Raw genomic sequence first — 14,779 nt, forward strand, 5'->3', positions numbered from 1 at the left:
TTGGCATAAATTAGCACCATTAATAAATAGGGTTATGTAACTTCTTGGTTACTTTTTAAAGTAACTTATAGGGAAAATGATATTTGTATGTTTTCTTTTTCCAGAAGAATCCTAAAGAGTTATCATGGTTTGTCAATTTTATAACGTAAATAACATTTAAAATCCAAAATACAAACTCATGACAAATGTTGACTCTTGTCAGTAAATCCAATTTATAGTTTCATGGGACATAAATATTAGTTTGTAATAAAAAAATAAATGCAAAAAATAAAATAATGTTCTGGGTTCAAAGGAACTAAAGAAAGAACAATATAAATTCCAAAATCCTTCTGTAGTGAAATGGCAAATAAAAATCTTAGGTTTTGTATACAGTGACAGAAAAATCTTTCTCTTTTCTTCTGGAGTTTGGATTCTGTTTCTGTAGAAATGGGCAGATTTTGTAATCTTTGAGATGAGAAAAAGGAAAGAACTGAAATATAATTGCTACTACCTAGGACAAATAAACATATTAACTATTTAATTTCTTCTCCAGCTTAACAGAGCTAAACAGACAACCTCCCCCTCGCCCCCCCTCCCCACTACCACTGTGTCTATCTTTTGGAAAGGAACTGAGTAAAGCACTAAGATTATTTGTTTTATTGCAACCAAATCAACAAAGGTTGACTTTGAATCAACTTCATACCCTGTCGTTTCTCAAAATATTTGCTCTAATGGGTTTCACCTGCACTATAAAATTACTAGTTTCCCACAAGTAGATTTCATAACATTCATTTTTAGACTTGAAATTGGAGATAAACACTATTCCCAGATGCTAAATACTCATACTATTATATTGCAGATCAATACTACAGCAGAATTCTTAACAAATCGTGGTGTGATTCACGAGTTTATGGGTCAACAACAGAATGCAATGAAAGACTATCAAGCAGCAATTTCCCTAAATCCTACGTATTCACTGGCTTACTTCAATGCAGGAAATATCTATTTTCACCACAGGCAGTTTTCCCAGGTAACGAGTTTTCCTTAACATTGCCTTTTAGACACTAAATGCTTTCTTTGTTATATATAGTTTCAAAATGCAATCCTTACATAACAGGCTAATCATTCATTAGCTCTTTTTTTTTTTTAAGTTCTCTTTCATAAGAATGTTTGTAATTATTTATTAAATGTTTACATCTCTATGGGTTTATTCTTGTCATTATCATCAACCATTCGATACTTGTCCAGTAAACATTGTTCTGGACTTCCCCAAGCATGGGCCATTGCCTGGCTATCCATTGTTGCCAGCTTCTGTCCTGGCATCCTCTCTTTGACTCCACTTAGCCAAATCTCAGACTTCCTCCAAGACTCTTTTTTCATGACGTGATTATCTAACTTAATTGCTACCTTTCCTAAACTTCAGTCACATGAGCACTTGACCGGGAGTAAGGAGATAAAGATGTTAGTTGTGGTTTTATGACATCTTAATCTTTTTGGACTGCAATTCAGAGTCTCTGAAATGAAAATGTTGGGTTATTAGATGATATTTACATAATTCAAATTATTCTGATATTTACATAATTCAAACTCAACTTTAATTTTTTATTTATATTCTCTCTTTTGTTCTTTATCTTCAGTTTATCTTTGTTCTTTGTCTGTCTTTGAGTCAGAAGTTCAATTCATCTATTGTCACCCTTTATTTTATATTGTGGTGAGTTGTCAAGGTGAGGCCATTTCCCTAGTACTGCTTTTAGCAGTTTCCTATGTATTTCGGTCTGCAATGTTTTTGTTTGTTTGTTTTCCTAAAATGTTACACCTGAAATTTTATTTCCCCTTTGACTGAATAATAAATTAACAAGGCAGTTAAAATGTCTAGGTAGAAGGACTTTTATATTTTCTAATTTTAGAGTTTATTGAGTTTTAATGTGGTCTAGTATATGGCAACTTAAATACTCCAGGGGCCTTTTCTAAAAACAATTTATGCTATAAGGATATATAGTTAAAAATATCCATATAAAATATACCTTATAAATTATGTTTTTAATTTAGCCTACATCCATACTTGTTTTTCATTTGGTTCATGTTGGACCGAGAAAGGTTTATTTAAGTATCTTAAAATTAGTGTGGCCCTCTGTAGTTTTCTTTACATCTCTTATAATTTCTGCTTTATAAATATTGCTGCTACATTATTATTTTATGTACAGATAGTCATACACATTGCATATGCATTGTGAGTGCATTACAAATGCCCTTCTGTTTCTTTTAGCTCTTTGGAATAAATTTGCTTTTATCTGATACGAAGATTGTGGCCTCTGATTTCATTTGGTTTGCTTTTTGCCTGATATTCCTTTGCCCTTCCTCTTATTTTCAGTGTTTAGAATCCTTTATTTTAGGTTTGCATCTCTTTTATACAGCATAGAGTTAGATTTTGCTTTAGATGGCAATTTGAAAATATGTGGCTTTTCATAGATGGGTTAAGTCCATTTACATTTTGGCATGGTCAGTATGTTTGATCTTCTGTTATTTTATGTCATATTTTCTGTGTGCTGCATTTAAAATATTTTATTCTGTAGTCTGCTTTATTTAATTTTTTGAAAGGTTTTCTGATATTTAGGAAGGTTTTCAGTTTTGCTTTAGTGATTACCTTTATAAACATATTTCTATACTCTTAGTTTCTTATTTCTCCAGTTTCTCTACTATGAACAACAAGATTACCATTTAATCTCTTCTTCCCTTAATCCTCCCTCTCATTATTAGTTGATTTTAGTTAATAGTAATCTTTTTTTAAAAAAGGTGTCTATTTTTATTCTTAAATATGTTCAAGCTTATGGTATCAGCTTGTGCCGGTTTTCCACTGTGTCTCTCTATTCTCCCATTTTGTTGAGAGTTTCCTCCACTGCCAGAGGGGTTAATATTTGCACACTATTTTGTTACCCTTATTTCACATTTCAGCCTCTGTTCTCCAGTTAAGCATACTCAGTTGTCATTACCAGGCTTTTTGCCAAAGTTTCCCTCCCAACTGCTAATTTCTTAGTTGCCTGAAATGGGTCCTCTAGCAGAGTCCTGAGAAAGGGCTCATGAGAGCAATATTCCTTGAATTTTTTAATGTTCATAGCTGTTTGCCTGCAGCTTTTACAACTAAAGGTAGCATGTCTGGGTTTAAGGTCCTGACTCACTGTTCTTTCCTTGAATGTTTTAAGTATTTCACTATTTTCTGGTGTTATATGTTGTTGTCAAAAAGCCTGATGCAAACGTGATTTTTGTTCTTTTATTGGTGACTTTGTTTTGTCATGACAACCAAAGTTTTTTTGTTCGTTTGTTATTGTTTTTAAGTAAAAGGTTTTACCAAGGTACGTCTCAGAGTTGATGATTTGGAATCAAAGTATACAGTGTGAATTTTCAAGATGCAGATTTCAGAAGAGTTTTGTTGAATTCAGTGTAAAACTTTTTTTATTATTCTCTTCATTGGAATGAATGCCAATTATTATATATAAGATGCCCTCTGACTTCTATATACCAATTATTTTTTCTTATGTTTTTTAATTTCTTAATTTCTGTTGCATTTCTTTGCTTTACATTTCTCTTCTAAATATTTCCTGTGTTTTCTGAGATCTCTGTTATCCCCCGTGGACCTTAAATTTTTTTTTTTTTCATCTGATTTCTATGTCATGCCTTCCTAGCCATGTCTTTTCTGGTATCCTTCAGTATTTGTTTATTTTTTTCTTAAACACAATTGCTCCCTTAGCATTTTTTTCTAGTTCGTTTTGAAATGTTACATTATAATTTTTCTCTACATTGTAACAATACTTTTTTTTTCTACTGAGTTTTTATAATCTTTCCAAAAATTAAGCTATTACTTTTCATCCTTGGCTTTTACAATGAAGGCAGGCAAATTGCTTCTCTGTTAACTCACATTTGAATGAGATACATCTTGTTCCTGGACTAACAGCAGAGCCTCTTGTGGGAAGCAGGGTGATGGGCCATGGTAACTTTCTAAGTTCTGCTCACCTTGATGCTATGGCAAAAGACTGCAAAATGTCCTCTCTAAGCCTACCTGGTCTAGGAAGGCTTCCACTACAAGCTCTGTGTTTCTTAGAAATTTTCACAACCCTTACCTTCTAAGATGATGTGCTCATTTTAAAAACTTGTTTTTATTGCTTGTATTTTCTGAGAACTATAGCCTCGGTGTTCTCCTCTGACATCCAAGACTGCCTCCGTATCCCTGAATAAAATGACCTGTGGGGCATCTTTATATACCAAGAGCTATCGTTCTTCTCTTTATTTTGCTGGAAAAGTTCAGCAAATATTTTCTGATTCCACTAGCTCTTCATCTCTTCAACCTCCGTATACTTATAATGTACCTGCCATGTGTGAGGCATTAATAATAACCCTGAGGATACAGAGCTGAACAAGATAAGGAAGGCTTCTTTTCTGATGTAGCTTACTTTTTATTGGAGGAAGAAATAGAAAATAAACAAGAAAAATATTAGTAGTGACAAACATCTAGTACAGTCTCACATAAGCATTATATCAGTATAAGCATATATGTGGGACTATATGAGATGAGATCGCCTGGGCAGGTAGTATAGCTGGAGAGAGGGGTTTGAGGAGCGAGCCCTGTGGTAGCACCAGTGTTTAAGAGCAAAGCAGAGAGGAGATACCAGAATGTAGACTGAGAAGGGAGCACCCGGCTAGGATGATGAGAAGAAAAGTAGGAGATTATGATAATACCTCGCGAATAATGGGCTTTAAGAAGGGAAAAGTGTCCTGTGGCAAATGCTGCTGGGAGAGGTCAAGAAAGAGGAGGATGGAGGAAGTCACTGATGATTTTGGCAAGAACACTGTCACAGCAGCAGAGACAGAGCCTTGAATAAAAGGGTTGTGGAAGTGGGTGGCAGGGTGGCTCAGTCAGGGAAGCATCCGATTTTTGATTTCAGCTCAGATCATGATCTCCTAACTCACATATATGAGTTGCTAAAACTGGATATTTTCCAAGTACATTAGAGCCCAAACTGGATTGATCTTGCTATCCCCTATCTCTTGTCGAGCTCTTCTTCATATAGATCCTCTCTCAGTTCAAGATGTCATCTTCCATCAGGTCACCTGAGTAGACACATCAGCATCAACCGTATCTTTCTCTTCCTAACTTCTTTCATCCATCAGTTATCTAATCCTGTCAGTTTTGCTTCTTGATTTCTTTCCCTCAGACATGTGCCCTCCATTCTGTTCTACTGCCATTGCCTTGGTTTATTTAGGTCTTATTTTTTCCCAAGTTAGATCATGACCCTGGACACCAAGCCCTGTGATGAGATTCATTGACCTCAGTAGTGAAGCTAAATGCTGGGACAGAGAATTATTGAAGGTATAATTCTATGAGGTGTGAATGAGATTGTTGTAGCTCAGACCTCAATGGACAGCTGGGAGGCTAATGTTTCCCAGGTTGATAAGCCAAGGTCAGTTGCCTTAAACTTCATCAATCTTAGACCATCTTTGTCTGGGTCCTAGCAATGTTTCCCTGCATTGTGGAGTTAGTTAGTGAGATAAAGATAAATAAAATGACCAGGTCAGTTTTCTGTTCCCATAAATGTTTAAGATCCACACGGGAGGGAGATTCTAATCTTTTAAAATTGCCTTTAATAACTAGGATGAAACTAGTTAGATTTAAGGTGTATTTGATCCTTGATTTTTTTTTAAGTATGGCTCTGTTTTCCTGGCACTAGGGACTCATTAGCTGGGTGAATATTTCATTTAAAATGTATTTTGTCCTCTTTCCTGATATGCTGGATACTTAGGCTTCACAGAGCACACCCTCTCCAGAGTTAAGCAGACTTTGACAGTAATTATGCAGCTATTTTAGTATGCTTGAAGCCTTTTTGTGGAGAAAGTGGCTTCTATTTCCTCCTCCCCACCTCCTCAAACTTTGTTTCTAACTATACTGAAAGGAAGATTTAGGGGCAGGAAAAAGGGTCCTTCAACAGATCAAATAATCTCTAGAGACTTAATATATATGCGCATATATATGTATACATATATATGTGCATATATATGTGTGTGTATATATATATATATACACACATATGTGTGTGTGTATTATGTTTTGGCTTCTTTTATCATTAGTGACTTAATCATTTTAAATCACATTTGGATGAGCTACGTACATACATCATGAAGTATGGGTGACTTAAAAAGTAACTAGATCTGCTTTTTAATTACAGATATTATGGCATTAGGTGAATTGTTAAAAAATCAAGGCCATCTTTGCAGTAGGTGTCTTTGACCTTTAATTGCTTCATAACTATTACTCCTATACTGCAAGTAACCTCATTAAATGTATGGGCTTTTATTTTCTAAGTAATATATTTTGGAAGCTATGATAGAAAGTTACATTGTTCACAGGTACATTATTGGGTGTTACTGAATTATTTTATTGTAGCTTAAGTAAGCATTTGCTCCTACTTGATTGAAGTCATGCTTTTGTGATGTAGAATAGTGTGAGCTTTATTGATTATTTACTGGTTAACTAAAATGAAGCCTGAATTACTTTTTGAAGAAAGTCTTGGCCCTGCTTAGAGTCATTTCCTTGCCTCATTTCTGATGATTGTTGAGTCCAGCCTTCTGTTCGGGAGTGAATTCTCTTTAAGCTCTTCAGAGAAGGATGTCATTTCTGTCACCATTTTAGTAGATCCTTAAACTGCACTTATCTGCCACATAGAGTAGTTCCATCCAGGAACAAGATGGGTTACACAATCTTGATCTAATTGCCTGTTAAAAGTCATCAGAGGTAGCAAAGTTCACAGAGAATTGCCTTAGGGCTATGTCATCTCTCCATTTGTAGACACTGGGAAAAAATGGTTTATCAGTAATAATTGAATAGAAAATAATTGGTGTTTTGAATATCATTCTCAGTACTTTACATATGAACCTCACAACCCTAATTGAGCACTGGAAGTAGAGTTCTATTTGTTACTTCCATTTTACAGATGAGAAAATTGGGGGCAAAAGGAGTTTTAGTTACTCATCCAAAGACATGGTGATAACAAGTGGTAGAGCCAGGATTTGAATCTAGAAATCTGGTTCCATGGTCTGGGCTCCTGGATACCATGCTACCAGTGTTTCATTTCACTCATGAATCCCTGTAACACACAGAGAAACATAGTTCAGTGAAGGAGACAGAGAAAATCATTAGAGGGGTAAGAGAAAAACCAAGGAGACATTCTGTCTCAAGGACAGGGAATTTTACGAAGGAAGCAAAGATCAAAAGTGTCCATGCCACAGAAATGTCATGAAAGAAAAGGACTAGAAAGTGTCCATTGGGTTTGAGGACATCTGCAGTCTCAGCAAGAGCAGAACTCACAAAATAGGGGGAGATAGAGAGAAGCAAGATTGTGGTGTGTTGGGAAAAACTGAGTGGTAAAAAATCGGAGAACAGTCTGTATTGTTAAAAATGACTTTTCCTTTAAGTGAAGTAAGTTTTAAAGTAGGATCCAAATTTTTATCCATCATGGAATTAGAGAAGACACTCCTATCTTGAGTAGTAGGGTGTCTAATGAGCATCTGAAGTGAGTTGTGGTGAAGGACTATTTTAAAAGTTTCCAATTTATTATTGATCAATATGTTGCTAAGACAATATAAACAAGTTACTAGAAATATGTTTATGTGCCGGAATGTCATAGCTGCGTCAAAGTGCTTTAGAAGTTACTGACAGTTTACTCTTAATTTCTGTACTTAAGTTCTTTACAGACCTGTAGCAAATGATTCTCAAACTAAGACCTCAAAACCAGTCTACAGACCACACTTTGAAGTGTTCCTTCAGCTTGATGATGAGTAGAGAATAATCTAGAGTCTTTGGTCTTCTTGACAAGTTGATTTTTTTCCTCTATCTTCCTTCTTCCCAACTTTCATAGTATAACTAAGTTTTTATCCCTTAATGGTATGGTTTAGAACCTTATTTTTAAAATTCATTTACCTCTGTAGCTCTTAGATACTCCGCTTTTATATGAAAAATGTTAATTTTCCAACATATTTTATCTTGTTGTGACCTTCTTTTCTAATTTATATTTTGCCTTCTTCTAGTGCTGTACAGGGATGTGGGATTTCAGGGGTCGGTAGTAGAGCATTTCACCTCAGCAAGGAGTAGTGTTTTATCACTGACATTATCGAGATTTGCCAACACATGGTGATAACAAAAACAAAAGTGACTTTTGGCTGTTTTTATTACTGTTTTTTTTTACATTGTCTACAGACAATGCACCTCTTTATCATCCCTATTTGGGATGAAATGCTTCCTCTGTCCCCTTGGTATGCCAATGTCCTTATTTTAACTTAAGAGCAAAAGTGCTTCAAGTTACTATATAGCTTCCAATTGAAATATATTCAAATTACCATCATCTTCACATTTTGTAGGCCAGTGACTACTTCTCAAAGGCTTTGAAGTTTGATCCAGAAAATGAATGTGCTGCCATGAATCGAGCTATTGCAAATACAATTTTGAAGAAATACAAAGAAGCAAAAGAAGATTTTGCATATGTGGTTGAAAGCTGTCCCTTTTGGGCTGCAGTATATTTTAACAGAGCACACTTCTACTGTTGTTTAAAGCAATATGAACTAGCCGAGGGAGACCTAAGTAGAGGTATTTTTGTCTTGTAATTTTTGGCTAAGATCACAGGGGTTGTTGATATGCTTAGTTTTTGACAACAAAAGGAGAAAGTCATCAGGTCTATTTGTGTAGGTAAACTTACATAAGAATTAATGTTTTTATACATTATATCTTTAATACTACCAATGTTGATTCCTTTATGGAACAGCTTAAAGCATGGGTAAGCTGAGATACAGAAAATTATTAGGGAAACCATACATAAACAATGGCAGCCTTTCAAAGAAAGACATTGTACAGTGTTCCCCAAGTTAGTTTCCTTAGAAAGATTTGATATTTTTAATCTTACTAAATAATTACTTACATTTGAAGAAAAATGCTTTCAAATAAATAACACTAAAGTTCTTATAAAATTTTTATTTTTAAAAAAGGAGCCTATTTTCTAATGTTAGCATAAAACATAGCTTGAAATGTTTTTTTTCTTTTACAGCCCTGTCTTTGAAGCCTGATGATGCTCTCATATATAATCGCAGAGCAGAAGTTCGTGGTAGAATAGGTCTGATTGAGGAAGCCGTGGCTGACTATATTCAAGCACTTGATCTTCAAGAATATGCCCCAGTGATGTGATTACACCGACCATGTTTTCTGCAGGAGTCTACACAGCTCTTCTTCCAGAAATAGAAACTTCTTTGTTTGAAAGGTTGCACTATCTTCATTATTGTATACATTATGTTTTGTTATCTACATAACCCTTTAATGCATTTTAACAATATATTTATACTATATACTAATTATAAAGCTTCTAGATCATTTTTATGCATATTTGAAAAGCTAATAATAACTGAATTTCCTCATAAGGTGAGGAAACATAAATAGAATGTTTCTTAAGGAATATTAACATCTAAGATATTTTTTAAAGTAAAATAATTCCTTTTGAAATAACACTTCGTGATTATAGAAGGTCATTGACCTTTTCATCAATACCTACTCATAATGTTTTCAACAGTATCTAGATTAAAAAAAATAAATACAGAGCTGATAGCTGTAAAGAAATTGAGTACATTCCTCTCTCTTCCTTTAAATAATGTCTATACAGGCCTGTATTTTTCCTGCTACTTACATCATTCCACCAGATAAACATGTTTCTCTTTTACATGTTATCTCCCTGCCAGGACAGCACCTATAAAAATTTTGGCCCTCCTGTTTCTTTAATATAGTTCGTTTTGCCTCTTTAATTCAAATTTCATAAACATATATCAAAAATTTGTATACACGTATAATTAGCGGCTCACAGAAGTTAATGAGAATAAATAAAACAGGTAAGGGAGCGCCTGGATGGCTCAGTCAGTTGAATGTCCAACTTCGGCTCAGGTCATGATCTCGCGGTTCATGAGTTCAAGCCCTGTGTCAGGCTCTGCGCTGAGAGTTCAGAGCCTGGAGTCTGCTTCAGATTCTGTGTCTCCCTCTCTCTCTGTCTCTCCCTGCTCATACTCTGTCTCTTTCTCAAAAATAAACATTAAAAAAATTTTAAAAAAACAGGTAAAAATTCTGTATAGATTGTCCTTGAAGGATCCTTGAGTGAACCAGAGAAGCCCTTTCCTTTACCGTCCTGATAAAAACAAGGATTCATTCACATTTGCTTCAGTCACTTGTTTTTCTTCTTCGCTTCATTCTTGTACATCTCTAGCTCCTCAGAGACATCAGGCATGTTGGAAAGAATACCTCCATCTACTCAGTTTCTGGTTTTTGTTTTGTTTTGTTTTTGTTATTATTATTATTATTATTATTATTATTATTATTATTATTAGTTTGATGTACCAGATTTTCACAATAGAAGGTTGATTTTAATATGTGAGCCACTGTGGGGTTGGATGCTTCACACTGTTTCAGGATAATCTTCTAGGCATGATATGTGGGCTCATGTGAGGATTGGGTCATCCCTAGGGAATTGTTTCAGTTGGTGAACCAGACACATTTTAATAAACCACTTTGGATCTCTTGCCTTCATTTGTCTCCAGATATTTTTGTCCCATCCAGCCCAGAACCTCGATGAGATTGAGACCAACCTCCTGGACCCACAGAGAGCCCTTTGCCTCCTACTTCGCCCACTGCCCTGGGGCATCTCTGTTAGTGCTGAGGTGTTGGATTGCCATGGGATCGGCCAGTGCTCGCCCAGCTGTACCGTGGATGTGCAGGGGCCTGAGTCCCTGTCAAATACACCTCTGATGCTGGGAGAAAGGAACTAGTCGATAGATTGTTCTCCCTTCCTTCTCTTGGTGGCATGTCTCGAGACACTCAGTGGTGTATACAGCCTCCTGGAGGACGCTCGTGGCAGCCAGCTTTAAAACATACCTCGTATTGGCGCTTCTGTCTTCCCTGCCTCACTCCCTCTTGTCACTGCTCCTACTTTTCTGGGTTTGCACTTTTTTTTTTTTAATTTTTTTTTTCTTTCAACGTTTATTTATTTTTGGGACAGAGAGAGACAGAGCATGAACGGGGGAGGGTCAGAGAGAGAGGGAGACACAGAATCGGAAACAGGCTCCAGGCTCTGAGCCATCAGCCCAGAGCCCGACGCGGGGCTCGAACTCACGGACCGCGAGATCGTGACCTGGCTGAAGTCGGACGCTTAACCGACTGCGCCACCCAGGTGCCCCGGGTTTGCACTTTTTGATAGAGTCAGACCACAGGAGCATTTGCCTCTGGATCTGCTTTCTGGGGTAACCCAGGCTAAGGCAATTAGTCATTTAATATAGATATTTTTCTGATTGCACACAAATACTTACAACATGAAGCAGGAATGATACAAACCAAAGGCCATCCTAGCATAATAGAATCATGTCTAACTTGTCAAAATGCCACATGTCCCCCTGTCCAGATCCCCTCGGCACCCAGTTTCTGTGCACACTGGCAGCGTCCTACTGCACACACCTACACTTTCCACCTGAGGCATTTCTCTCAGATCACACATAGGCCAGGTCAGAACTGGAAGGGAGTTCATGTCACTGGGAGCAGCCTTCAGCAATGACAGATGGAAGGTGGAGGATAAACACTTCAGCCTCCTTGATGTTAGGTGGGCGCCTCTCCCTGACTTCCCCAATCGGCTTAAACTCTCCCCCCACCTCCACCAGTTGCCCACCATATAGCCTCCTCAATAACATACCCTTTGTTGGCTTTCCTCACCCTTGCCTCACTCTCTCCTCCTGACACCAGCTTACTGGAACCTCCTCCTAAATAACCCCCTGGCCCTCAAATCCTGGTCTCAGGTTTGGCTTCTGCAGGAATGAATCTAAGGCAGCATCACCAAGGAAGAGGCACTGAAGCTGGATCCTGAGCAGGGGTAAGTGCTCATGCATGGGCAGAGGTGTTGGACTGTTAGGCCCTCGATACAGACTGAATGTCAGGACAGGGACAGAAGTGAGAAAATAAAGCATGTTTGAAGAGTGGCTGGAGCAGAGTCTTTGTGAGGAAATGGTGGGAGGAAAACCTGGTCGTGTGGTCAGACATGAAAAATCTTTGGTGCTAGATAAAGGATCCAGAAGAAGGAGTTAAGACCTAACTCTGTGTGGCGTATAAGGTAGGGCTGGTGTGGGGTGACTGACAGAGAGGTTCCACCCCTTCATTCCTTTCATCTCCTGGCATCCTCATGTTAATGAACTGGGGACATTTTGTCATCACCAGATGAAAACTGGACTTATGAAAATTAATCAGTTCTCTGCAGAGAGAGGTTTGCCCTGTCCTGGATGTGCTCCACTCTGACTCCGAGTGAGTCTGTCTGCTCTGAAGATAAAGGCAGGTGAAGGAGACACAGCAGGATAGAGATAGAAGAAGATAGAGGCAGGATGGAGACCAAGGGAGAAAGTGCCTTCCAGAAAGCCATGAGAGCTAAATCAGACATGAAGGACCCCAAGGGAAGAGGAAGGACATGTCTGGATTCCGTCTTTTTCTTTTTAGCTTGAGTAACATTGACTTCTTCAGCAGATGAATGGAGCCTATATCTCCCACCATCATGGGACTTAGTGATCAGGTTTAACTTATTCACAGTACATGTGGACGTGCACATACACTCACAACTTTTACTGATGATTATCCCTGGGAAGTAAAATTGGAGGGAAAAAAGGATAAGGAGATTGTTTTACCTTTTGTTGTTGTTGTTATTGTTACATTAAGATGGAAGAAGAATGGTAGGACTACAAGTAGCCTTTACTTTCAATTTTTTACACATTTTTGTAACTTACAGGGGGGTTTTGTTGTTGTTTTTTTCTCCATGAGAGCCTAAGCTCTATGAGGACAAGGATATTATTATTATTATTATTATTATTTTATTATCGTTATTTTCTTTAGTGCTGCATCCCTAATACTTATACTGACTAAAAAATAAGAGATGTTCAAGATATATCTGTTAAAATAAAACAAATTACAAATGCAGTAAGTCAATATTTCTGTGTAGATATTGTGGTGAATTGTTTGCTTGTCATACATTCCATTGTACCTCCTGCATGTCTGCCATAATACCGAGACTGAAAAGCTAAGATTATGTCTCCCAAATGTCCTTGCAGCCAGAGTTCCCGATGTGATTTAGTTTCTGCCAATCTGATACAATCTCATGAGACTAAATGGAGGCAGCATCATGCAAAACACCTTCCTGCTGATATTAAAACAGTCGGCTATGGGTGGCTCTAGAGCAGAGCTCTAGATTTAGCAAATAAAGATACAGGGCACCTGGTTGAATTTTAATTTAAGATAAAGAAGGGGTAATTCAGGACTCCTAGTTGAACACATGACAACCAGTTACATTTGAATTTCAAATCAACAACAAAGTTTTTAGTCTAAGTATGTCCTGACTATTGTGTGGGACACACTTACACCAAACATCTTCTTGTTGTTGATCTGAAATTCAAATTTAAATGGGTGTCCTGCATCTTATCTAGCAACCTTATTCGGAAGCCAGCCCTCACGGCCCTGGCTTTCTGATCCTGGATGAATTGTACATTTTTCCTGGAGCCAATAGCTTCTGTGACCTTTTCTTGATTTTCTGCATTTCTCTTTATGGCAGAGCAGACTCCCCAAGTTTGGCCACTTTTGTGTTGCTCTTCTGATGGCTCAGTCTAGAACCTGCTGGACCTTCTGACAATGATGTGAGCATGCATTTCTTTGTATGAAACCTTTCTTCTTAAAATTACAAGAATGGCTTCTGTTATCTACAGCTGAACTCTGACTGACATAGTTTCAAAGATTTTTTAAAAAAACAATTTAGAGCTTTTCTTTTCTCATGAATGGAGTCAGAGTAATAGCATCTTTTCTGCAATGAGGTATTTATATAGTTTGGTCATGGGTCAAAGTGGGTCAAAGTTGAAAATAATAACTATAATAATGATTTTTAGCACTTACTTGAAGCAACGTAGATACTTTGTCTCTACCTTGTCAACAGTCTTGTGAGGTAGTAGGTATCATTAGATGAGGAAACCAGGACTCAAGAAGATTGAGTTATATGATGAGTTATCCATAGCTAGTAAATGGTGGAGCTGAGAGTCAACGCTTACTCTACTTTAAAAGCCACTGCTCTTTCTGCTCCTTTTCACTAGAGAGAAATAAAACAAGATTAATTCATAGTCTATTAGTCTTTATCGTAATGACATGAAAGCTTTCTGCCTAATGATCGTTAGTGCAGAAAAAGGATTTTCAGTCTTTAATGTTTCTTTTGTACTGGTATATATATGTATATATTTATATCCATGTCAATGTGTCTATGTATCTGTATATCTAATCTAGCCTCAGATAAATGTGTGATAATAGTAAGATTATCTTGAGCTTTTAATTTGAAATATAGTCAATGGGCAATACCTTGTATTTTATCTTTAATATTAAAAGCCAGATGGTGCACCTGGGTGGCTCAGTCGGTTAAGCATCCGACTTCAGCTCAGGTCATGATCTCAGGGTTCGTGAGTTCGAGCCCCGTGTTGGGGGTCTGTACTGACAGCTTGGAGCCTGGAGCCTGCTTCAGATGCTGTGTCCCTCTCTCTCCCCTTCTCTGCTTGCACTCTGTCTCTCAAAAATGAATAACTGTTAAAAAAAAAACTAAAAATAAAATAAAAGCCAGATAAGAATGGCAGTAGAAGTTCAATATGTAGGCAGTAAGAAAGGGAAGAAAAAGGAAATCGTCATTTGTTAAAGACCTACTATGTATCAGAAACTCAGTTATGGCTTAAG

At 37.1% G+C, this 14,779-nt stretch overlaps 1 protein-coding gene across 9 annotated transcripts in view; it reads left to right on the forward strand.

The window, feature by feature from the left end:
• TTC6 (tetratricopeptide repeat domain 6) overlaps positions 1-13,708 on the forward strand; it is a 220,081-nt gene extending 206,373 nt beyond the window's left edge. For 7 of the 9 annotated variants that reach the window (XM_047863339.1, XM_047863343.1, XM_047863337.1 and 4 more), the window contains 3 exons: positions 839-1,009; positions 8,383-8,608; positions 9,063-9,874. In XM_047863339.1, coding sequence (XP_047719295.1) covers positions 839-1,009; positions 8,383-8,608; positions 9,063-9,199 — 534 coding nt within the window. In that variant the 3' untranslated portion in view covers positions 9,200-9,874. Of the gene's footprint in view, positions 1-838; positions 1,010-8,382; positions 8,609-9,062; positions 9,875-11,782; positions 11,910-13,625 lie in introns of those variants that run through there. The other 2 variants (XR_007153077.1, XR_007153078.1) reach the window with 2 other exon arrangements.
• Positions 13,709-14,779: the final 1,071 nt, after the last annotated feature.

The sequence above is a fragment of the Prionailurus viverrinus genome, chromosome B3, assembly GCF_022837055.1.
Source record: "Prionailurus viverrinus isolate Anna chromosome B3, UM_Priviv_1.0, whole genome shotgun sequence".
Lineage (NCBI taxonomy): Eukaryota > Metazoa > Chordata > Mammalia > Carnivora > Felidae > Prionailurus > Prionailurus viverrinus.